At 45.7% G+C, this 26,954-nt stretch overlaps 1 protein-coding gene across 2 annotated transcripts in view; it reads left to right on the top strand.

Annotated features, from left to right (window-relative positions):
- Positions 1–5,502, top strand: part of ENTPD1 (ectonucleoside triphosphate diphosphohydrolase 1) — a 146,786-nt gene extending 141,284 nt beyond the window's left edge. The window contains exons 9-10 of one of the 2 annotated variants that reach the window (XM_075352245.1): positions 22–159; positions 3,557–5,502. In XM_075352245.1, coding sequence (XP_075208360.1) covers positions 22–159; positions 3,557–3,763 — 345 coding nt within the window. In that variant the 3' untranslated portion in view covers positions 3,764–5,502. The remainder of the gene's footprint in view (positions 1–21; positions 160–3,556) is intronic. The other variant, XM_075352246.1, reaches the window with a different exon arrangement.
- The last annotated feature ends 21,452 nt before the right edge of the window (positions 5,503–26,954 follow it).

The raw sequence follows: 26,954 nt of genomic DNA, 5'->3' as shown, positions 1-26,954 counted from the left end.
ATTAATTTTGCATTTATTAAGGTAAAGAACGAGTCGGGAAAAGTCAAGGAAAAGTATCTAAGTGAATATTGCTTTTCTGGAGTCTATATTCTAACACTTCTTGAACTTGGTTATGGCTTTAACTCAAGCAGCTGGGAGGATATCACATTTTTAGGCAAGGTAATGATATTTTATGCTCTTAGATGGATAAATGGAAAGATTAAACTCATGATCCTTTTCTCTATCTCATATCTTTTGATCTTCTCCTACGTGGTCCAACAAAGGCAGCCTCAAGACTAGCAGGTCCAATGAAAAAAATGCAAATGTTCATTTAGCCAGTAGATGCTATACTTTGGCTTTGTACATTAGGTCTTTTAATCTGTTTTATTTATCTTGCTATTTAACCGGCTGTCTACTATCTACTTTCTATCTATAGTGAGTGAAATAAGTATTGAACACGTCACCAATTTTCTAAGAAAATATATTTCTAAAGGTGCTATTGACACGAAATTTTCATCACATGTAGGTAACAACCTGTTACGTCACCACCGGAGTCCGCTCCATCGACTTCTCCTCCGATCGCCAGGCGACGCCGTGTTCCTGCCGTGGATGGTGCTGGTGATGGGAGAGGAGTCGATGCCAGCGGCGCCGGTGGGCGCAGGCTCCGTTCATCCACTGGTCTGCGTTTCCTGGGGATCTGCAGTGCCACTGGCTGGCTGTAGGTGGCGGGTGTCTCCCAGCTGAGGTACCATCATTCAGCTACAGCCTATGGGAAGACACCACACCCTTTTTAATTCCCCTCTTGTTTGCTGACCTCTGCCAGAAATAGTTATGAGAATTCTGGCCCCTGTTTCGTCCTGTGATTTCATGTGCTGCGTACCGCTTGTTTCCTGACTACCCTCCTGCCTGCTGTTTTTGTACCTCGCTGCCTGATCCGGTTTTGACCTCTGCTTATTTCTGATTACGTCTTTGCCTGCCGATTCTGTCCCTGTTCCGCAATTCCTGGTTTGACCCTGCCTGACGACTACTCTCTCAGACTGCAGCCTTCCACAGGTAGTGATCTCCAGGGCCCTGTGTAATTCCAAATCCCTGTATAGGGGTTAAAGGGTTTCAGGGTTCTAGTGGTCCTGCTTGGTGAGTGGCTTCCCTCTAGCCTGTCCATTACAGCCCGTCTGAGTCTGTGGATCCAGGCAGGCATTACACAACCCATCCAATCCACACAGGCAAAGAAATCAAACCATAAATGTCCATACCATAAGTTATGTGTAACACTGAGAAATGATACAAGTATAAAAAGTATTGAACACTTGAAGAAGGAAACCATTGAAAGTCATAACACCAGCTGAAATCTATCAGTAATTAGAAAGCAATCCTGCCCCTTAGGGTACGCTCACACGAGCGTGAAAATCGGACGAGTGCAATGCGAGAAATTCTCGCATTGCACTCTGACCAATGTCAGGCAATGAGGTTGAGCTGTTGGTCAGCTTTTCTCGCATCCAGATTCTGGATGCGAGAAAAGCGGCAGCATGCTGCAATTGTCTGCGAGAGCCGTATCCCTCGCACCCATTCAAGTGAATGGATGCGAGAGATACATCGGACTGCACTCGGATGTTATCCCAGTGCAGTGCGATATACGCACAGGCTGACAGTGGAGGAGATGGGAGAAATAACCCCTCCCTCTCCTCCGCTGCGCCCGCACTCAGCTTCACAGCTGTGACCCGATCGCAAGATCGGGTTACAGTCGCATGACACTCGGCTCAGGCTCGCAGCAGAGCCTGAGCCAGGGGGCATTAGCATATCGCATCCGATGCCATACGCTCGTGTGAGTCCAGCCTTAGAGAAAAATATCAACTGGTTCAACCGGTGGCCTCTAAAAAGTTGTCTCAGTCATTACCAAAATGCCACACAAGAAACATCTCATGATGGGTAAAACCAATGAGCTGCCTCAAGACCTTCGCAACCTTATTGTTGTAAAACATACCAATCGTTTTGGCACAGAAGAATATCTAAATTACTGAAGGGTCCAGTGATCACTGTTTGGGCCATAATCCTGAAGTGGAAAAAAAACATAATTTCACCATAAACTGGCCACGTCCAGGTGCTCCCTGCAAGATTTCAGACAGAGGAGTGAATATAAATATCAGAAGAGTTGTCCAAGAGCCAAGAACCACCTGTGAAGGGCTACAGAAAAACCTTGAATCAGCAGGTAAAAGTCTTTCAAAGAAAATAAATGCACTCACCCTCCATGGTTTGTATGCATGCTCACTAATGCAAGACTCAATTGCTGAAGAAAAAGCATGTTCATGTTTCTCCATACAAGAGACGTCTGGAAGCTTCATCACCATCAAAGGGGGCGGTTCGTGCAGCGTCACAGCGACGTCACTAAGCGGCCGCCCAATAGAAGCGGAGGGGCGGAGATGAGCGGGACGTAACATCCCGCCCACCTCCTTCCTTCCGCATTGCCGGCGGTCGCAGGTAAGGTGAGGTTCCTCGTTCCTGCAGTGTCACACACAGCGATTTGTGCTGCCGCAGCAACGACGTACTACATCGTACCTGTAGCTGCATCGATAATTGGGAATGGACCCCCATGTCACCGATTAGCGATTTTGAACGTTTTTGCGATGATTCAAAATCGCTCATAGGTGTCACACGCAACGACATCGCTATCGCGGTCGGATGTGCGTCACAAATTCCGTGACCCCAACGACATCGCTTCAGAGCTGGGTGTCAGCTGATTTAGGTTCACTGGTCTTCAGTCCGGCAGGAGTTGGTACCTGCAAACTGGTTAGCAGGAACTAGGAACTCAGGTTGCTAATTGCCACATGCAGCTGTCTCCTTTCTATTTAAGGGACGGTTTTCATCCAGTATGTGCCGATGATAGCTTCAGCATAAGCTCCAGCGATTCCGGTCTTAGTGGTGATCTTGTTTATGGTTTGCATTGCGATTTTGAGTGGTGTGGACATTCCACTGTTATGCCTTTACTTCCTTCCCTTTTCTTTGTTCCCCCGTACCCATATTGTCTTTCTTTTTGTGTTTTGAGTGCAGTGTGTACGAGTTTTCATTCTCCCTTCTCAGTGTTGTTTCTGTGGGGTTTTGTTATTGTGTTTTCAGCGCCCCATGGATGGGGGAGAGGAAGTATTATTATGGCTTGGACAGGAATTAGGGTCACACTGGGGGCTCAGATCTGGCCACCATCAAGCCTACCTCTGAGGTAAGGGACAGCACAGGGTTTCAAGTCTGAGGGCCAGCCTAGGAGCCCCTGTTCTGTCATTACATACCCCATGACAGTTGCTGTACATTGCTTGGTTTACATTTTTCATCTATCCAACTAGAAGGAAAAAAATTTAGCGCTAAAAGCAACTTTTCATTTGAAAATGGGTGCAATGGTGCAAAGATCATTACCAAATTTTTTTGTATACAAAACCAAAAAAATAGTGGTTTCAAAGCTCCAAGGTCAGACAGTCAAAAAAACAGATTGTAATCAAGGCCATGCAACATTTCGGCTCAAAATAGCATAGCCTTTCACAATTATCTGTCAATCTACTTTTCTACAGATCTTTCTTTTCCATTTTTGCAGATCCACGGCAGTGACGCTGGATGGACACTTGGATATATGCTCAATTTGACCAATATGATCCCATCAGAGCTTCCTCTTTCTCCTCCGCTGTCTCACGGTGGTTATGTTGGACTCATGGTATTTTTCTCAGTTTTCTTACTATTCATCCTTTTGACTTGTTGGCTAAGTTTCCGAAAGCCAAAGTGTATACAGAAGGGCATCATTTAGGACCATCTTAAATTGTGGATCACAAGATGAGATTTACGAGCTGCTCAGTGGATTTGCCTTGCCATGGATTCATATGGTGACTTTGCAGACCGGATCAGCCAGGATGAGAAGAGAACATTGAGCCTTTTCTTACAATGTGGGACCTTACAAGCCATGCTTGGAGCACACAACTATAGTTCTCGAATGGAATATTTTATCAACTTCATATTTATGAAGCTTTTAACTAAGATTATTTTTTCATAAGGAAGATGATGGAAGACTGTGAGTAGACGAGAATAAAAAAATAAATAAAAAATCAATGAACGTAACGATGGAGTTCACGTTCAGAACTATAAAAAACTGATCTCAGGTGACATCATATAACTAGGTCTATTATTGTATTTTTATAAGCCCTTTTTGTTTATAATAGGTTGCATTCCTTTTGTCCTTGTCAAGAAAGCCATAGCATTGCTATTGTGTATTCCAACACATTTATATATAAAAAAAAAACCTGCAAAAAAAACTTCCAATGTCACTGTGGTGTGAGTGCTTGACCAGACACTGTGTCGTTAAGTGCGAGAGATGCTTTTCAGTTCGACCAAGATGATTTTTCTTTTGAAGACCTATCCTTAGAGCGGTTATCCGGAACTATTGTTTTTTTTTCTGTATGGGCCTAAGATCTGACAGGCAGGTAGCTGGTAACTACCTGCCTCTTCTGCCCGGCGCCAATATCTGCCAACTGAGACCAGTCACAGACTGCTCCTCCAGGCCATTCTGCTGCTTCTCGTCAGCAGAGCAGCTCTTCCTCTTCCTATCTGCTCCATCGATGGGGTGTGACTGCAGACATCATGTTGATTAATAGCTAGCTCCCTGCAGGTAAGCCGCAGGGAGCCGGCTGTCAGTCAGCATGAGATCTGCAGTAGCACCATGCATCAACAGAGCAGAAAAAGACTTGAGTGCTCGAAGCCAGCAGAGTTTGGCACCGGGCAGAACAGGCAGGTAGTTAGTAAATACCTGGCTGTAAATTCTTAGGCCCATAGGAAAAAAAATAAAATAGCCACGGATAGATAACTCTTTTAAAGAGGACTTTATACAAGGTCAAAAGTAGCCAATGTTTGCTCTTATTTTATTTCTTTAGCACCAAGGGGGCGTAGCTCAAAAGGTAATTATGCAGAGGAGCCTAAAGGCACACCCTTGAGGATTTCTGAACTACACCCCCTTTGTAAAGACAAAAAAATAAATATATAAAATATATAAAAAATTGCACTAGATAAATAGGTCCATATCTCTGGAACCGTATGGCAGATTAAAATAAAAACAAAACACAATAACAGAGTACTCCAGGAAGCAGAGGGGATGAAAATAAGAGCAAAACTGGCCTCTTTTTGACTTAGTGACAGATCCTCTTTAAAAGAGTTATCCAGTGTCAGTGAGATTATGACTAGTGATGAGCGAGCACTACCATGCTCGGGTCCTCAGTACTCGTAACTAGTAATGAGCGGGCATTATCATGCTCGGGTGCTCAGTACTCGTAACTAATGATGAGCGGGCACTACCATGCTCGGGTGCTCAGTACTTGTAACTGGTGATGAGGGGGCACTACCATGCTCGGGTGCTCAGTACTCGTAACTAGTGATGAGCGAGCACTACCATGCTGGGGTGCTCAGTACTCATAACTAGTGATGAGCGGGCACTACCATGCTCGGGTGCTCAGTACTCGTAACTAGTGATGAGTGAGCACTACCATGCTCGGGTGCTCAGTACTGGTAACTAGTGATGAGCGAGCACTACCATGCTCGGGTGCTCAGTACTCATAACTAGTGATGAGCGGGCACTACCATGCTCGGGTGCTCAGTACTCATAACTAATAATGAGTGAGCACTTCCGTGCTTGTAACAAGTAGTCGGACGCTCGGACGGGCTCAACTCATGTTCTGAGTATAATGGTAGTCAATGAACAACTCAAGTATTTTTCTGGACGATCTTCCAGAAAAACACCATTGACTTCCATTATACTCGGTACACAATTCAAGCCCATCCAAGCGTCCAACTGCTTGTTACAAATGCTGAGCTCTCGAGCATGGTAGTGCCCGCTCATCACTAGTTCCGAGTACAGAGCACCCGAGCATGGTAGTGCCCGCTCATCACTAGTTACGAGTACTGAGCACCCGAGCATGGTAGTGCTCACTCATCACTAGTTACGAGTACCGAAAATTTGAGTATGGTAGTGCTCACTCATCACTAGTTACGACCCTTCACAACTACTGAGACACATGCACAATTTGTCATGCATGTATCCTGTTCATTAGAATAGGACACTTGCACTGTGACTACTAACGTGCATGTATAAAATCAACATCATCAAAAGGACATGTCCTTTAAGGATGTCTGACGAAGAGACGACATATCGATGACCTTTTTCTTTTTTTTTCTCATTTGTTATGTGTCTACAAACAGGCATTGTGGTTGGCCGGTATGAGCTACTTTGCATATTTTAAATAACTCTCCATACTGAGTTGGGTCTCTTCAATGAGGGCCAATTCCCTCTCCTCTCCCCCACTTATACACCTATTAAACACTCCTGAGTATAGAAAACGTAATGACATAAATATGTTCAAAATCCTGTGCAGATTAGTTACCTACTAATTAAATATAAAATTAAATTATTTATAAGTAGCTGGAGCTCTGTTTTCTAATATAAGGCTACAAATTCAGTGAATATACTATATCTAAGGTATAAGGGAGAATATGTCCGTATAATTGTAAAACAGAAACTAGCGGTACCGTTGTATAGGTCATAGTGAAACAATAAAAATGATACCGGTCTTGTAGAAATCTGATGCATTAGTGCTAAGAAATCAAGCTTTCAAGGCAATCTGCAGATTAAGCAGGAAGTGCAGCGGGGGCGAGAGGACATCACCTTCAATGCACTTCCGGGTTAATTTGCATGTGGTTTCAAAGCTTGATTTCTCAGCACTGAAATATCGGATTACTACAAGACAGGTATCATTTTGATTGTTGTACTAGGACCTATACAGCCATACCACTAGTTTTAGCAGTAAAATCATTGCAACAGGTTTCCTTTAACTCAATTCTCACTTCCCATTGCCCGACCTGAAAATATCTTTATAAAGTTATGTCTATTAGTCAATTGTGGCACCACTTATTAAAAGCACTTCAGAGAACTCCAACGATGTATTCAAAGGCAGACTTAAGTGTCCACTGGGTGTGTCCGGCTAGTCTAGGAGTCTTTCTCCATCTTTGATTGACAAAGATTCGGTCTATAATCTCTAATTTGGGGGTTGCATGAAGTCGAACACTTGCAGGTAAAAGTTGTAAACCTGCGCATGCGCAGGTTTACATCACGCTGTGTTGACAGAGTAAACTATTTCGGTTTGCACATGCTCCGGTCCTGTTGACCTGCAAGTGTCTTGGTATAGGTACATGTGCTTACCAAAACTGATTACTCTTCCCTTACAAGGGTAAACACCATGTTTCGGCTCTACATCAATTGACCGATAAGGGTCAGGCTAAAGATGGATTCTGATGGACACACATAAGGGCTGATTCAGCAAGACTGGCGTAGTGCACACTCACACTACATGAGTCTTGATGGAGTAAAAGGTGTTGAATTCATTAATAGTTGGACACCTCTTATTGAATTCGATGTATCTTCTGAGTGTCTTGAGCCGCACAAGAAATGCTCCTCCCAGTCAAAAATTGGAGTAGCATTTCTGGCATACGAAATACCGGCATTTTTTAATTAATTTGTCTGGCCGGCATAACTTCACACCATCCCACCTCCTCCCCAGCTCTGCCCATGGCGGTGGAGCGGAGTCAAACTCCAGACTCAAAATTGCCAATTTTTGTGGAATTTTTTTTCTTCTTACTTTTTCAAAGCTTTTATTATGCCTTTTTTGGTGTAAAAGCTGTGATGGAACGGCCCCATAGACTTGGATGAGATACACCCAGTGGACACCTGACCCTTTATTCACATATGGTGGTCGTAGTGTGTAATAAAGGGACATTTCTGCTGACAGGGGTCCTTCAAAGTGAATCTGACAGCTGATACAGTGCCTACAAGTAGTATTCAAGCCCCTGCAGATTTAGCAGGTTTGATAAGATGCAAATAAGTTAGAGCCTGCAAACTTCAAACAAGAGCAGGATTTATTAACAGATGCATAAATCTTACAAACCAACAAGTTATGTTGCTCAGTTAAATTTTAATAAATTTTCAACATAAAAGTGTGGGTAAATTATTATTCAACCCCTAGGTTTAATATTTTGTGGAATAACCCTTGTTTGCAATTACAGCTAATAATCGTCTTTTATAAGACCTGATCAGGCCGGCACAGGTCTCTGGAGTTATCTTGGCCCACTCCTCCATGCAGATCTTCTCCAAGTTATCTAGGTTCTTTGGGTGTCTCATGTGGACTTTAATCTTGAGCTCCTTCCACAAGTTTTCAATTGGGTTAAGGTCAGGAGACTGACTAGGCCACTGCAACACCTTGATTTTTCCCTCTTGAACCAGGCCTTGGTTTTCTTGGCTGTGTGCTTTGGGTCGTTGTCTTGTTGGAAGATGAAATGACGACCCATCTTAAGATCCTTGATGGAGGAGCGGAGGTTCTTGGCCAAAATCTCCAGGTAGGCCGTGCTATCCATCTTCCCATGGATGCAGACCAGATGGCCAGGCCCCTTGGCTGAGAAACAGCCCCACAGCATGATGCTGCCACCACCATGCTTGACTGTAGGGATGGTATTCTTGGGGTCTTATGCAGTGCCATCCAGTCTTTAAACGTCACGTGTGTGGTTGGCACCAAAGATCTCGATCTTGGTCTCATCAGACCAGAGAACCTTGAACCAGTCTGTCTCAGAGTCCTCCAAGTGATCATGAGCAAACTGTAGACGAGCCTTGACATGACGCTTTGAAAGTAAAGGTACCTTACGAGCTCGTCTGAAACGGATACCATTGCGGTGGAGTACGTTACTTATGGTATTGACTGAAACCAATGTCCCCACTGCCATGAGATCTTCCCGGAGCTCCTTCCTTGTTGTCCTTGGGTTAGCCTTGACTCTTCGGACAAGCCTGGCCTCGGCACGGGTGGAAACTTTCAAAGGCTGTCCAGGCCGTGGAAGGCTAACAGTAGTTCCATAAGCCTTCCACTTCCGGATGATGCTCCCAACAGTGGAGACAGGTAGGCCCAACTCCTTGGAAAGGGTTTTGTACCCCTTGCCAGCCTTGTGACCCTCCACGATCTTGTCTCTGATGGCCTTGGAATGCTCCTTTGTCTTTCCCATGTTGACCAAGTATGAGTGCTGTTCACAAGTTTGGAGAGGGTCTTAATTAGTCAGAAAAGGCTGGAAAAAGAGATAAATAATCCAAACATGTGAAGCTCATTGTTCTTTGTGCCTGAAATACTTCTTAATACTTTAGGGGAACCAAACAGAATTCTTGTGGTTTGAGCGGTTGAATAATAAATGACCCTCTGAATAAACTTTTCACAATTTAAAAAAAAAAAAAACAAATAAAGAAATAACATTCTTTTTTGCTGCAGTGCATTTCACACTTCCAGGCTGATCTACAGTCCAAATGTCACAATGCCAAGTTAATTCCGAATGTGTAAACCTGCTAAATCTGCAGGGGGTTGAATACTATTTGTAGGCACTGTACATCTGGCCTGATCCACTGTAAGATTTCGGCAATGTGCAAGTTGACTCTGAAACATTTTGGCAAAAAACAACCGAGCCGCATAGGTGACTAGACTAAAAAAAAAAAAAAAAAAAAAAGAGTACAGGGCAAAAAATACAAAAATGTATAATAAAATAGTCAATTTTATTTAATAAATAGAAATAAAGACTAAAGACAGACATGCAAAAGTAGCCATACAAAAACGGAACTGGTGAAGAGATATAAAAAGTAATTTCATGTGAAAAATGGGTATAATACAGTATATGGAATCATAAGTAAATAAAGTACACATTAGTACAAAATAAAATAGTATAACTAGTGCCCAGTGGGAAAAAAAAAATTGTATATTGTAATTGTAGACGGATGCTCATAAAAAATTTAAAGATACTAGTGTCAAAATACCCTAAAACAATAATTGTACCTATTAAATCAAATACACACATGGTAAAGTGCACAGTGGCATATTGAATAAACTCACCAGTCAGGCAAAGTGCACCCGACGTGCGTTTCGCGTCTAACTTAATCAGGGGTGGTTCAGGAGACTAGTTGCACAGGCGGGTCCCCTTGCTTGATAGCTTTCTCCCTATATACGCAAGCATTGAAACACCCATCACTCAAGTGATTTGAGCAGGGACAAGCCACTGCTGACCCGCCTGTCCCATGTTGATTAGTTCCTGCCGGCTTTTAAAGTATTTTTTTTCTCTTAAAATACTGCAACATTTCAGGGTCCAATATACGTAGCTGAAATCATACACACGTTCATACATACGTGGATGGGGCAGCATGTATAATTTGTCAGATTCCCTTTACGTAATACAATAGTAGCTGCCTTTGGCTACCACTAGAGGGAGCTCACTGTATACAATGCTCATAAATCATAAAATGATAATTAGTTAACTAAGCTCCCTCTAGTGGTGACCATAATTTCTATCTTACCTATGTCTATGCAGACGGTCTGGAGCTCTGTGTCAGTAAAATGGAACGTAAACTGAAAAATATATTATAGGATTAACTGAATAATGATTTCTGAACCTAAAAGGGACATGGTGTTAACAAGTGAGCATCGAAGTTATAAACCTTGACAAACTGCTATCTGATACAGCCACTAGGGGGAGCTCATGAAGACATAACAATTTGGCCCACATAGAGCACCACTGTCTTCTCTCCACCCTAGTGCCTTTTGTAGGTGTGGGCCTATCTGCATCGGAGATATCCACAGATGGTGGTTATTCTGCTCCACGTAGTAGGGAGGCTCTTTAAGAAGACTGGGAATTGATTATTAATGGACTAAAGTCAATAAAAACCAGAGCTACCCATAATAATATTATAAGTAACCTTTAATTGGGAAAACCACACTGTCAGGGACCCCCAAGTGTACCCAGCTGACGTATATCCCCTTCCAGCGACTACGTAAACATGATCCCAGTTGGTTGAGTTGCCCAAACTGGGGCCTTAGGGCACTCTACCCCCATCGCTGTACATGGCATATCCATCAGACCACCAGGTCTCTGTATGTGAGTCTGATTTTCTTATTGATTGTAGCTAATCGCATGTAAACCAACCTAAGACCGGCCGAATATAATACAGAGACGATGGTCTAGAGCAGCCATCGAAATACACTGGTCATTGTGGGCATTGCTTGCCGGTATCGCGAGGTGGTCGGAAGAGCCGCGCCGATCGCATTTCATGAGTATACAGCCCTGTGAAGTAGATTGCATTGTATCCGCTAAATATGGTGGTATGACTGGGGTCCGTACCCTACAAATGTCGAGGTGTTTGCAGCGATGTCTGGTCTGGGAGAGACTTGAAAGGAAATTTTTGTTCTAAAAACAAGAAATGAGTGTTTTATGTACTTTATAAAATGTATGTAGTTCTATATTACATGAAATAAACATATCAGGTTTCTTAGTTTTTATTGCTTTATTATGTTTGTTGCATATACCGCTCTTTATGATTGGTCTCAGCCTGAAACTATCAATTACTTCACCAGGTTTCTGCTTTCCCAATCTGAATAGCGACAGACGCTGATCCTAGAGGATGTATCTCTTACTGAGCGTCTTGATATATTTTCTGTACTGCAGCTCTGCTAGTCTTCTCAATGATCATCCTCCTCTGCTCGCCTATACTGTTGACTTATAGCTTCTTGCCTAGACTGTATGTAAGCAGAAAGCTGCTAATCAGATATGGGGTTGGGGTTCACCAGAGCTTATGAAAATCAAGGACTGCAGAGAACGAGCTCATCACTGAGAAGACTAGCAGAGCTGCAGCAGATAAAGAAGTGTTTCAGCAAAACTACAGCAAGGAGCCCAGTAAGTGAGAATCAGAGTTTCTGCTCCTACTTTTTGCTGCTCTCAGACTGGACAGCAAAGGTCTGGTAAGAGGCTACCTTTATTTGTGAAACTGAGGGGATAGATGCAGTTTTTGCACAAAAATATAGGGTTTAATGCAGATTTGCGTAGGCCGTACGTCTTTGTGGTCCAGTCCCTGGAACAGTCATGCAAATTCTAAGACTTGCCATAGGACTGTTATTTCTATTCATGAAAAAATAATTTGTTCTGTATCACCAATTTTATGTGTAATGACAAGTGATGAGCCAGCACTACCACGTCGAGTTCTCTGTACTTGTAACTAGTGATGAGCGGGCACTACCATGCTCGGGTGCTCGGTTCTCATAACTAGTGATGAGCGGGCACTACCACGTCGGGTTCTCACTACTTGTAACTAGTGATGAGTGGGCACTACCATGCTCGGGTGCTCTGTACTCGTAACTAGTAATGAGCGGGCACTACCATGCTCGGGTGCTCAGTACTCGTAACTAGTGATGAGCGGGCACTACCATGCTCGGGTGATCAGTACTCGTAACTAGTGATGAGTGAGCACTACCATGCTCGGGTGCTCAGGACTCGTAACTAGTGATGAGCGGGCACTACCATGATCGGGTGATCAGTACTCGTAACTAGTGATGAGCGGGCACTACCATGCTCAGGTGCTCTGTACTTGTAACTAGTGATGAGTGGGCACTACCACGTCGAGTTCTCACTACTTGTAACTAGTGATGATTGGGCACTACCATGCTCGGGTGCTCGGTTCTCGTAACTAGTGATGAGCGGGCACTACCATGCTCGGGTGCTCTGTACTCGTAACTAGTAATGAGCGGGCACTACCATGCTCGGGTGCTCAGTACTCGTAACTAGTGATGAGCGGGCACTACCATGCTCGGGTGATCAGTACTCGTAACTAGTGATGAGCGAGCACTACCATGCTCGGGTGCTCAGGACTCGTAACTAGTGATGAGCGGGCACTACCATGCTCGGGTGATCAGTACTCGTAACTAGTGATGAGCGGGCACTACCATGCTCGGGTGCTCTGTACTTGTAACTAGTGATGAGTGGGCACTACCATGCTCGGGTGCTCAGGACTTGTAACTAGTGATGAGCGGGCACTACCATGCTCGGGTGATCAGTACTCGTAACTAGTGATGAGCGGGCACTACCATGCTCGGGTGCTCTGTACTTGTAACTAGTGATGAGCGGGCACTACCATGCTTGGGCGCTCTGTACTCGTAACTAGTGATGAGCGAGCACTACCATGCTCGGGTGCTCAGTACTCGTAACTAGTGATGAGCGGGCACTACCATGCTCGAGTGCTCTATACTCGTAACTAGTGATGAGCGGGCACTACCATGCTCGGGTGCTCTGTACTTGTAACTAGTGATGAGCGGGCACTACCATGCTCGGGTGCTCAGTACTCATAACTAGTGATGAGTGAGCACTACCATGCTCGAGTGCTCTATACTCGTAACTAGTGATGAGTGAGCACTACCATGCACAAGTGCTCGGTACCTGTAACTAGAGCATGGTAGTATTCACTGATCACTACTTACGAGTACTGAGCACCTGAGCATGGTAGTGCCCGCTCATCACTAGTTACCAGTACTGAGCACCTGAGCATGGTAGTGCTCACTCATCACTAGTTACCAGTACTGAGCACCTGAGCATGGTAGTGCCCGCTCATCACTAGTTACGAGTACTGAGCACCCGAGCATGGTAGTGCCCGCTCATCACTAGTTACGAGTACTGAGCACCCGAGCATGGTAGTGCTCGCTCATCACTAGTTACGAGTACTGAGCACCTGAGCATGGTAGTGCCCGCTCATCACTAGTTACGAGTACTGAGCACCTTAGCATGGTAGTGCTCACTCATCACTAGTTACCAGTACTGAGCACCTGAGCATGGTAGTGCCCGCTCATCACTAGTTACGAGTACTGAGCACCCCGAGCATGGTAGTGCCCGCTCATCACTAGTTACGAGTACTGAGCACCCGAGCATGGTAGGTCTCACTCATCACTAGTTACCAGTACTGAGCACCCGAGCATGGTAGTGCCCGCTCATCACTAGTTACGAGTACTGAGCACCCGAGCATGGTAGTGCCCGCTCATCACTAGTTACCAGTACTGTGCACCCGAGCATGGTAGTGCTCGCTCATCACTAGTTACGAGTACTGAGCACCCGAGCATGGTAGTGCCCGCTCATCACTAGTTACGAGTACTGAGCACCCGAGCATGGTAGTGCCCGCTCATCACTAGTTACGAGTACTGAGCACCCGAGCATGGTAGTGCCCGCTCAACACTAGTAATGACATCTAGTGGCCAAACAGACTACAAGCAGGTCTAAAGAAAAATCCTCTTGTTTTACAGTATAAAGTAAAATTATAGGCAGCAGAGTGTATGCACAGGCACAGAGGAAGTACACATTGTCCTCTAGTGATGTCACACAATGAAGGTCAGATTGATCTGTAGTGAGCTGGTGATGTAATAGTGTCATCTGATGAAGGCTACTGATGTCACATGGTGATGAGCAGTGTTATCTATAGAAGCCCGGTGATATTGCAGAGCAAGTGGCATGGTTATTCAAGGAAGACTGATGTCACAGAGTAAATAGGAGGAGTTATATAAGAAGGGCGAGTGATGTCACAGGGTGAAGGGATGGGTTATCGGGGGAGAGGGGGTGATGTTACTGATGGAGGGACAGGCTAATCTTGAAATGGATGGTGATGAGCAGGGTTATCTGGGCAAGACTTGTGATGTCATCTTAGTAAGTACAAGGCTACATGTAGAGGACTGGTGATGTCAGTGTGCGCAGAATGGTTATCTAGGAAGGGCTAGTGATGTCATAGATTGAGGTCAAGATTACCTAGAGAGGGCTAGTGATGTCATAGATTGAGGTCAATGTTACCTAGGGAGGACTAGTGGTGCCATAGTTTGAGGTCAAGGTTACCTAGGAAGGGCTAGTGATGTCATAGATTGAGGTTTAGGTTACCTAGGAAGGGCTAGTGGTGCCATAGTTTGAGGTCAAGGTTACCTAGGAAGGGCTAGTGATGTCATAGATTGAGGTTTAGGTTACCTAGGAAGGGCTAGTGATGTCATAGATTGAGGTCAAGGTTACCTAGGAAGGGCTAGTGATGTCATAGATTGAGGTTTAGGTTACCTAGGAAGGGCTAGTGATGTCATAGATTGAGGTTTAGGTTACCTAGGGAGGGCTAGTGATGTCATAGATTGAGGTCAAGGTTACCTAGGGAGGGCTAGTGATGTCATAGATTGAGGTTTAGGTTACCTAGAAAGGGCTAGTGATGTCATAGATTGAGGTCAAGGTTACCTAGGGAGGGCTAGTGATGTCATAGATTGAGGTCAAGGTTACCTAGAGAGAGCTAGTGATGTCATAGATTGAGGTCAAGGTTACCTAGGGAGGGCTAGTGATGTCATAGATTGAGGTCAAGGTTACCTAGGGAGGGCTAGTGATGTCATAGATTGAGGTTAAGGTTACCTAGGGAGGGCTAGTGATGTCATAGATTGAGGTTAAGGTTACCTAAGGAGGGCTAGTGATGTCATAGACTGAGGTGAAGGTTACCTAGAGAGGGCTAGTGATGTCATAGATTGAGGTCAGGGTTACCTAGGGAGGGCTAGTGATGTCATAGATTGAGGTCAAGGTTACCTAGGGAGGGCTAGTGATCTCATAGATTGAGGTTAAGGTTACCTAGGGAGGGCTAGTGATCTCATAGATTGAGGTCAAGGTTACCTAGGGAGGGATAGTGATCTCATAGATTGAGGTGAAGGTTACCTAGGGAGGGATAGTGATCTCATAGATTGAGGTCAAGGTTACCTAGGGAGGGCTAGTGATCTCATAGATTGAGGTCAAGGTTACCTAGGGAGGGATAGTGATCTCATAGATTGAGGTCAAGGTTACCTAGGGAGGGATAGTGATCTCATAGATTGAGGTCAAGGTTACCTAGGGAGGGCTAGTGATCTCATAGATTGAGGTCAAGGTTACCTAGGGAGGGCTAGTGATCTCATAGATTGAAGTCAAGTTTACCACAAAAAACATGGTGAGAAACAGGTCTCTTCTGGGTAAGCCTGTGATGTCCCATGTGGCAGGATTATTGAAGGAGGATGGAGATGCCACAGAGCGAGAAGCAGGATAAGCATGGAGACGTCACAAGAGAAGGGCCAGGATAAAATGTATCTCTGATTTGGATTATGTTGATGGTTTCCTCAGATCTCCACATTATCCCTGTTTTTCTTCCACCAGATCGGTGTGTGTTTGGTTAGTGTGTTGTTGATCTGTTTTGACGTTCCGCTTTAATTAATGTTTTTCAGTCTTTGCAGCCACAGATCCGGTTTTTCTGTCTCTAACTCTGAGAAGTCTTAATCATTGCTTGTAAGTAACTGTCTCTAAACACTGCTCTTGTAATTATACGTGTCGCTGCTAATCACAAAAGAGAGCGCACGTCTGATATTGAGCTCTGTTTTATAATCTTAAAAAACAAGCGTTCATTAAAGATACAGTATCGGTAAAGTAGGTTGTATTTGCTTGAAAAACACGTCTCACCTAAGGTTTGTGTGTTTTTGTAAACCTCTTTATTAGTGATGAGCGGGCACTACCATGCTCGGGTGCTCAGTACTGGTAACTAGTGATGAGGGGGCACTACCATGCTCGGGTGCTCAGTACTCGTAACTAGTGATGAGGGGGCACTACCATGCTCGGGTGCTCAGTTCTCGTAACTAGTGATGAGCGGGCACTACCATGCTCGGGTGCTCAGTACTGGTAACTAGTGATGAGGGGGCACTACCATGCTCGGGTGCTCAGTACTCGTAACTAGTGATGAGGGGGCACTACCATGCTCGGGTGCTCAGTTCTCGTAACTAGTGATGAGCGGGCACTACCATGCTCGGGTGCTCAGTACTCGTAACTAGTGATGAGGGGGCACTACCATGCTCGGGTGGTCAGTACTGGTAACTAGTGATGAGCGGGCACTACCATGCTCGGGTGCTCAGTTCTCGTAACTAGTGATGAGCGGGCACTACCATGCTCGGGTGCTCAGTACTCGTAACTAGTGATGAGGGGGCACTACCATGCTCGGGTGCTCAGTACTGGTAACTAGTGATGAGCGGGCACTACCATGCTCGGGTGCTCAGTTCTCGTAACTAGTGATGAGCGGGAACTACCATGCTCGGGTGCTCAGTACTTGTAACTAGTGATGAGCGGGCACTACCATGCTCAAGTGCTCAGTACTGGTAACTAGTGATGAGTGAGCACTACCATGCTCGGGTGCTCAGTACTCGTAACTAGTGATGAGTGAGCACTACCATGCTCGGGTGCTCAGTACTCGTAACTAGTGATGAGCGGGCACTACCATGCTCGGGTGCTCAGTACTCGTAACTAGTGATGAGCGGGCACTACCATGCTCGGGTGCTCAGTACTCGTAACTAGTGATGAGTGAGCACTACCATGCTCGGGTGCTCAGTACTCGTAACTAGTGATGAGCGGGCACTACCATGCTCGGGTGCTCAGTACTCGTAACTAGTGATGAGTGAGCACTACCATGCTCGGGTGCTCAGTACTCGTAACTAGTGATGAGTGAGCACTACCATGCTCGGGTGCTCAGTACTCGTAACTAGTGATGAGCGGGCACTACCATGCTCGGGTGCTCAGTACTCGTAACTAGTGATGAGTGGACACTATCATGCTCGGGTGCTCAGTACTCGTAACTAGTGATGAGCGGGCACTACCATGCTCAGGTGCTCAGTACTCGTAACTAGTGATGAGCGGACACTACCATGCTCGGGTGCTCGGTACTTGTAACTAGTGATGAGCGGGCACTACCATGCTCAGGTGCTCGATACTTGTAACGAGCAGTTGGATGCTCAGATGGGTGCCAATTGAGTACTTGAGTATAATGGAAGTCTATGGGGAAGTTGAGCATTTTTCCAAGAAATCTTCCCTTTTGATTTCCATTATACTCAAGTACTTGAGTTGCACCCAACCGAGCATCAAACTGCTCGTTACGAGTACCGAGCACCTGAGCATGGTAGTGCCCGCTCATCACTAGTTACGAGTAGACAGCACTCGAGCATGGTAGTGCCCGCTCATCACTAGTTACGAGTACTGAGCACCTGAGCATGGTAGTGCCCACTCATCACTAGTTACGAGTACTGAGCACCTGAGCATGGTAGTGCCCGCTCATCACTAGTTACGAGTACTGAGCACCTGAGCATGGTAGTGCCCACTCATCACTAGTTACGAGTACTGAGCACCTGAGCATGGTAGTGCCCACTCATCACTAGTTACGAGTACTGAGCACCTAAGCATGGTAGTGCCCACTCATCACTAGTTACGAGTACTGAGCACCTCCGCATGGTAGTGCCCACTCATCACTAGTTATGAGTACTGAGCACCTGAGCATGGTAGTGCTCACTCATCACTAGTTACGAGTACAGAGCACCTGAGCATGGTAGTGCTCACTCATCACTAGTTACGAGTACTGAGCACCTGAGCATGGTAGTGCCCGCTCATCACTAGTTACAAATACTGAGCACCCGAGCATGATAGTGCCCGTTCATCACTAGTTACGAGTACAGAGCACCCGATCATGGTAGTGCCCGCTCATCACTAGTTACGAGTACTGAACACCCGAGCATGGTAGTGCTCACTCATCACTAGTTACGAGTACTGAGTACCCGAGCATGGTAGTGCCCGCTCATCACTAGTTACGAGTACTAAGCCCCCGAGCATGGTAGTGCCCGCTCATCTCTAGTTACGAGTACAGAGCACCTGAGCATGGTAGTGCTCACTCATCACTAGTTACGAGTACAGAGCACCTGAGCATGGTAGTGCTCACTCATCACTAGTTACGAGTACTGAGTACCCGAGCATGGTAGTGCCCGCTCATCACTAGTTACGAGTACTAAGCCCCCGAGCATGGTAGTGCCCGCTCATCTCTAGTTACGAGTACAGAGCACCTGAGCATGGTAGTGCTCACTCATCTCTAGTTACGAGTACAGAGCACCTGAGCATGGTAGTGCCCGCTCATCACTAGTTACGAGTACAGAGCACCTGAGCATGGTAGTGCTCACTCATCACTAGTTACGAGTACAGACCACCCAATCATGGTAGTGCCCGCTCATCACTAGTTACGAGTATTAAGCCCCCGAGCATGGTAGTGCCCGCTCATTTCTAGTTACGAGTACAGACCACTTGATCATGGTAGTGCCCGCTCATCACTAGTGTTTATATAATTTGTGGGTTTTACACTTAAGTTTATATATGGATATTATTGATGAGTGAGTGTGCTCAATACTCGATCGATTGAGTGTCAGGGTGCTCTAGAACAGGTGGTGCTCGGCCCAGTATTGCAGGTGCTCGGATGTGTCGTTCGTGAACGATCCAACACAAAGAGCCGGCTCCCTTCAGTGAATGATTGGAGCAGGCACCCCAGTGAGGGGCGCTTGCAGTCTCTCAATGGCTCTCACTCGGGGTGAAAACAATGTATTTGGATAATATGTGTAAAACAAAAAACAAAACTTGTCTGCAATGCTTTGTCTATGGCTGCATGTATGTTGGCGAAGAGCCAAGCTGCCCAAAAGTCAATAATTGACTTCCATTATATGAGTTATTCGAGTCGACCCTGTTTGATTCAAGCACAGTTCACACTTTGCTGTCAGCGAAGAAGTGGATACGATTATATCCAGTCTAGGCAAGGCTCTGTGAGCGAAGCACATCAGCCGCTGCTCCAGCTCTGGGAGTTTGCAACAATGTATCAGGACGTTGAGCTCACAGAGCATTGCCTAGAGCTGCAGGCAGATCTACAGTTTGCAGGATACATTGTAACAATCCTATCAGCAGAGAGTTGGACCCAGCCTGGTCATAGCTCTGCCAGAGATCATTATGTGTATATGCTGTCTATGTACAAACAAAACAATCACTTTTCATTTCCAAAATAGATGAATGGAAACTTTTTCCCAGCATTGTTCTAAACTTTCCTAAATATGACACCCCTAGCAACTTAATCGTCATACCCAGGAGCAAGTAACCATGCAGCGTCTTATACTGGTATAAAGGCAGGGATTACGGATCAAGGCTCCCGGTGCGGGGCCCGGCTCATGGCGACAGGTATTGAAAAGTTTATAACCAGTCACAACCAGTCCGGTCTTATACTGGCTGCTGGAAGTGACATTGATATTAATCCCGACCTCCAGTTACCTGATGTGTCATACACATTGATAATGTCTATAGGTGGTTCCTGTTCCTAGAGAAATGTTATAATTTTCCACTTTACACAGCAACAAAGAATGCCGAAGACTTTATTGTTGAATTTGCAAATTTGGATGTCATAATTTCCCTATTTGATGCTATAGTTTTATTTCTTAACTCCTGCAATACCAGACTCGGCCAGTGTTCTAGGATGGCGCTGTTTCTCAGGAAAAAAAAATCAGCTCTTTTATCACAATTTCATAGAACCTGCAATGAGCACAAGTATACATCATGATATCAGGCTATGATCACACAGAATTTTGGAGTTTTTCTTGTATGCAAATCCTTTCCAAAAAACCTCCTCAAAAAATCGTGAAAAAATGTTCAACTTCATTTGTATTGGAAATCCACTTTGCAGCTCAAATGAGGAGTTTTTGAACTTTTTTTATGCCATGAGGAGTTTTTAGACATCATATTAAAAGGCTGCAAGAAACAATTTAGGAATAAAGTCTTCAAAAACAGCTGCAGGAAAGGAAAAAACTCATCCCAAAAAGGAGAGATTCCATAATTGGGTTCTGTTTGAAAAATTTGTGGGTTATGACCACCTCAATAAAGTCCATGTGACCATAGCCAACAAGAATGCTGTTCACAGATCTACTTTGCCTTCTATTAATAATAATGACATGTCGCCACATCGTTTCCATTGTAGCATCCCATTGACACCTGACTAGTAATATATGAGCACTACCATGCTCGGGTGCTCTGTACTCGTAACTAGTAATGAGCGGGCACTACCATGCTCGGGTGCTCAGTACTCGTAACTAGTGATGAGCGGGCACTACCATGCTCGGGTGCTCAGTACTCGTAACTAGTGATGAGCGGGCACTACCATGCTCGGGTGCTCTGTACTCGTAACTAGTAATGAGCGGGCACTACCATGCTCGGGTGCTCAGTACTCGTAACTAGTGATGAGCGGGCACTACCATGCTCGGGTGCTCTGTACTCGTAACTAGTAATGAGCGGGCACTACCATGCTCGGGTGCTCAGTACTCGTAACTAGTGATGAGCGGGCACTACCATGCTCAGGTGCTCAGTACTCGTAACTAGTGATGAGCGGGCACTACCATGCTCGGGTGCTCAGTACTCGTAACTAGTAATGAGCGGGCACTACCATGCTCGGGTGCTCTGTACTTGTAACTAGTGATGAGCGAGCACTACCATGCTCGGGTGCTCGGTACTCATAACTAGTGATGAGCGGGCACTACCATGCTCAGGTGCTCGGTACTCATAACTAGTGTTGAGCGGGCACTACCATGCTCAGGTGCTCGGTACTCGTAACTAGTGATGAGCGGGCACTACCATGAAAAGGTGCTCAGTACTCGTAACTAGTAATGAGCGGGCACTACCATGCTCGGGTGCTCAGTACTCGTAACTAGTGATGAGCAGGCACTACCATGCTCAGGTGCTCTGTACTCGTAACTAGTGATGAGCGGGCACTACCATGCTCGGGTGCTCGGTACTCGTAACTAGTGATGACCGAGCACTACCATGCTCGGGTGCTCTGTACTCGTAACTAGTGATGAGCGAGCACTACCATGCTCGGGTGCTCGGTACTCATAACTAGTGATGAGCGGGCACTACCATGCTCAGGTGCTCTGTACTCGTAGCTAGTGATGAGCGAGCACTACCATGCTCTGGTGCTTGGTACTCATAACTAGTGATGAGCGGGCACTACCATGCTCAGGTGCTCGGTACTCGTAACTAGTTATGAGCGGGCACTACCATGCTCAGGTGCTCAGTACTCGTAACTAGTGATGAGCGGGCACTACCATGCTCGGGTGCTCAGTACTCGTAACTAGTGATGAGCGGGCACTACCATGCTCGGATGCTCTGTACTCATAACTAGTGATGAGTGAGCACTACCATGCTCGGGTGCTCAGTACTCGTAACTAATGATGAGCGGGCACTACCATGCTCGGGTGCTCTGTACTCGTAACTAGTGATGAGTGAGCACTACCATGCTCGGGTGCTCAGTACTGGTAACTAGTGATGAGCGAGCACTACCATGCTCAGGTGATCAGTACTGGTAACTAGTGATGAGTGAGCACTACCATGCTCGGGTGCTCAGTACTCGTAACTAGTGATGAGCGGGCACTACCATGCTCGGGTGCTCAGTACTCGTAACTAGTGATGAGCGGGCACTACTTTGCTTAGGTGCTCTGTACTTGTAACGACCAGTGACCTGCTCAGACTGTCACAAATGTGTCATGGGTGACACAGTCATGTGGTTTCTGGCAATAGAAGGTCGCAGCATTTGGCTCCGCAAAATGCTCCCTGACTTTCTATTGTTCCTGCTGTTAGTATTCATTGGTATAAGTAGCTTTCCTGTTGAATTCATTTCTCCCTCTTTTGGATCCAGCAGGAGCTCGCCTTCCAAGCAGCTGCTGATCATCAGTATTCTCTTGGCGCTGAAATACTCCCTTCTTCCCTGGAGTTGTGCTGGTGATCTTATTCATTTCAGTCTAGCTCTGGTTGCAAGCAGGCGGCTTGTACTCCTCTGTTGTATCATTGCTGAACTTCTACCTGAGTCATCTGTAGATAAGTAGTTCATGCTCTTTTCCCCTGTGTGTCCCCCTTGTGTCTATTCTGGTGATTAGTGGGATTGAGAAAGAGCTCATCCCACCCATTCCCTATTTAGGGCCCAGCACTAGGGATACCTAGGGTCAGGTATCCAGCTCGACGTATCTGGGGTGGTGAGGGATCCCAGGGAAGAGCAGTAGGTTTGGTCACCATCTCCCCCTTCCTTAGACGCAGGGGTCCTCTTGCCTTACCTTTTGCCGCTTGCTTGCTACTTCTTTGTACCTAGTGTGACAAATTCCAAACGGATTTCACTTTTCTTCTCTTGTATGAAAATTGGACTGATTTATTTTTTTATACGCTTATGTGCCCCAGCCTTATAGCGATCCCCTGGCAGTGGCATGTGGGCACTGTGCATGACATTGGTTACATAAGTTCAGTACCCGCAGGTCATTCGGTTTCTCCCTTCCTTCCTTTACACTTTTGCTGATGCGCGCTATTCCTTGTGGTTGGTGAAATTGCAAATGTGTCTTTTTTTTCTGTTTACCTAAGCAACAATGATAAGGAAGTGGCCATCTGTGCTGCTATAATCGTGGCAGGGTCCTGGATGGCAACACATGAAAACAAAGGCTACAAACAAGGTGGTGCGCCACGCACGGGCGCTCGACCGCGGCATCCGGGTCACTCGGCATGCAACGTGTGTGGATTTTGTTTTAGATTATACTATTAATTACAAATCTACATAAAACACTGTAAATATCATCTCTGTAAAGCACCATGGAATTAATAGCGCTATATACTGTAAGTAATAGAAATACATGTGTAATGTCACAATGTAACAGCCGCTGTCATTCTTCACCTTGCCCCAATCTACAGCACTACACGGCTCTGCGTCGCCACCTGCTGGTCACAAGTGATATTGCAGCCTGGGTTACAGCTCTAGCTCTTCTTATTTTAGGGGAAGGCCCCTTGTGGTTCATACTCTGCAGCCTCTGGAAGGATTTCCCAAAGCGGAAATCACAGTTGAACATTGCAAAGAATTTTAAAGAAATTTTATAATTAGAAGACAACAAACCCAAAATACGGTCACATTTCCTCTTTCAGTTGCATCACGTATGTCCCAATCATTGTGACATTTTGTCCTTGATCTGGTGTCCTGACATCTGGTGAACTTTTTTTTTTTTTAAAAAAAAAAAAACACATGTAGATCAACAGATACTCTAGTGCTAATGAAACGGAGGGTCAGTTATGGGGGCACTGAGGCCTGTTATAGGCACACGGTGGCTGTCCCTGCTGTGGGACACTGGGGCTGACTATAGGCGCAGTGACCCAGGGGCGGATATATCACTGGTGCAACCTGTGTGGCCGTACAGGGGGGCAAGGGGACACCTGCACCTCAAAAGCAGGTCCAGATGGAATTGTGCACAGGCGCCCCCTCCAATCTGTGTCCACTAGTGCTGTGCGTGGTATACAAGCACTGGGACTGGTCTGCTATCAGGCATTATGGCTGGCTGTTAATGGGGCACTGTAGCAGGCTATGTTACAGAGGCACTGTGGCAGGTTAGGTTATATTATGGGAATTCTGTGACTATCTATGTTATGGGGGCACTGTGGCAGGTTATGTTATGGGGATTCTGTGACTATCTATGTTATGGGGGCACTGTGGCAGGTTATGTTATGGGGATACTGTGACTAGCTATGTTATGGGGGCACTGTGGCAGGTTATGTTATGGGAATTCTGTGACTATCTATGTTATGGGGGCACTGTGGTAGGTTATGTTATGGGGATTCTGTGACTATCTATGTTATGGGGGCACTGTGGCAGGTTATGTTATGGGGATACTGTGACTAGCTATGTTATGGGGGCACTGTGGCAGGTTATATTATGGGGATACTGTGATTAGCTATGTTATAAAATCACTGTGGAAGGTTATATTATGGGGCTACTGTTACTAGCTATGTTATAGGGACACTGTGGCATCCTGTATTGGGGATTTGGTGACTAGCTATGTTATGGGGGCACTGTGGCAGGTTATATTATGGGGATACTGTGACTAGCTATGTTATAGGGGCATTGTGGAATCCTATATTATGAAGATTCGGTGACTACCTGTGTTATGGGGCACTGTGGCAGGTTATATTATGGGGATACTGTGGCATGCTATGTTATGGGGTACTTTGGCATCCTATGATCGGATACTGTGGCAGGCTATGTTATGGGGGCACTGTGGCAGATACTGTGACTAGCTATTATATGGGGGCACTGTGGAAGGTTATATTATGGGGATACTGTGGTAGGCTATGTTATGGGGGTACTTTGGCATCCTATAATGGGATACTGTGGCAGGCTATGTTATGGGGGTACTTTGGCATCCTATAATGGGATACTGTGGCAGGCTATGTTATGGGGGTACTTTGGCATCCTATAATGGGATACTGTGGTAGGCTATGTTATGGGGGTACTTTGGCATCCTATAATGGGATACTGTGGTAGGCTATGTTATGGGGGTACTTTGGCATCCTATAATGGGATACTGTGGCAGGCTATGTTATGGGGGTACTTGGCATGCTATAATGGGATACTGTGGCAGGCTATGTTATGGGGGTACTTTGGCATCCTATAATGGCATACTGTGGCAGGCTATGTTATGGGGGTACTTTGGCATCCTATAATGGGATACTGTCGTAGGCTATGTTATGGGGGTACTTTGGCATCCTATAATGGGATACTGTGGCAGGCTATGTTATGGGGGTACTTGGCATCTTATAATGGGATACTGTGGCAGGCTATGTTATGGGGGTACTTTGGCATCCTATAATGGCATACTGTGGCAGGCTATGTTATGGGGGTAATTTGGCATCCTATAATGGGATACTGTAGTAGGCTATGTTATGGGGGCACTGTGACAGGGGTCATGGATTCAACTCCAACCAAGGACAGAATCTGCAAGGAGTTTGTATGTTCTCTCCATGTTTATATGGATTTCCTCCCACACTCCAAAGACATACTGATAGGAATGAATAGTGCTATATAAGTGAATATTATTATTATACTCTACTAGCTATGTTATTATGTTATGGGGGTGTAATAGCCCAGTAGGAGCCATTACAAACGTTTCTGCATTCATAGGAGTTTGTAGAATAATTTAAGTTGTTGCTCTGTAATACCACTGGAGACCAGCAGGTGGTGGTATGTGTTGACAAGGGACTGTATTGGAGGCTGTTTGATCAATATCCGTTATCGCATGGTCACTATGGTAACCAGAGAGAAATGGCAGTTGAGACAAGCTGGGCTTGAGGTGATGAGCGAGGTGACAAGGATTGCTAATGTCCTGTACCGTGCCAATCTTTTAAAGGGAACCTGTCAGGTCGAATATGCACATAGAACCACAGGCAGGCAGTTCTGGGTGTATATTGCTAATCCCTGCCTAACCATGCTTGTATCTAGTAGTACAGATAAAGAAATCTTTAGAAAAAAGTATTTCTAAATATTCTATATGATATGCTAATGAGCGCAGGGACTAGTCCCAAGGGAGTTAGTTCCTGCACTCAGTCTGCCCTCTTAGTATCTTAGCACATCTACAGGGTAGTGCAAACATGCTATTCAATATCCATTGCCCAGCGTCATCAGCGGTGACACGTGTACCTGTGCCCGTTGTCACCATTTCAGGTGACCACTTTGGGCTTAGGCTCAGTGCGCATGATCAGAACTCTCCGCACTTCCGGTCATGCGCACTATGAAGCCGGGTGTACGCGCGTCCCGGCTTCAGAGATGTCTAGCGAGCATGACCGGAAGTGCCGGGACGTCTGATCATGACGCTGGGCAATGGGCATTGAATAGCATGTTGGCACACCCTGTGGCTCTGGTTGGATGGCAACTGGACTGGTGCTCTGATATTGAAAATCTGTAACTGTGGTTCAGCCCTACTGCAATGGGCTCCGAAAAGACTGTCTGATGAGGTACAGGACATTAGCCGCCCTTGTCACCTCACTCATCACCTCAAGCCCGGCTTGTCTCAACTGTCAACTCTCCCTGATTACCATAGTGACCAGGCCTATAGCGGATATTGATCAGACATCCTCCAATACAGTCCCTTGCCAACACATACCACCACCTGCTGGTCTCCAGTGGTATTACAGAGCAACAACTTACAGTAAATCTAACATATACAGTGGAACTTTACAGTCCCAGAACGGATTGTTCTCGTAAAACAAGTTACTCGTTCAGCAAAGCAAAATTTCCCATAGGAAATAATGGAAGCTCAGACAATTTGTACCACAACTTGTTAAATGTCCCATCCTTTTCCCCTATTGTGCCATTCCACACACGCGCAAACACGCGCACACACATGCACACACACACACATATTATGCTCACCTTATCTTCTGTTCCCTCGCCGGCCTCCTGGTTCTTGTAGTAC

This window comes from Anomaloglossus baeobatrachus, chromosome 5 (genome assembly GCF_048569485.1).
Source record: "Anomaloglossus baeobatrachus isolate aAnoBae1 chromosome 5, aAnoBae1.hap1, whole genome shotgun sequence".
Classification (NCBI taxonomy): domain Eukaryota; kingdom Metazoa; phylum Chordata; class Amphibia; order Anura; family Aromobatidae; genus Anomaloglossus; species Anomaloglossus baeobatrachus.
Note: the sequence above shows the minus strand (reverse complement) of the source record. Positions and strands in the feature narration are given on the sequence as shown.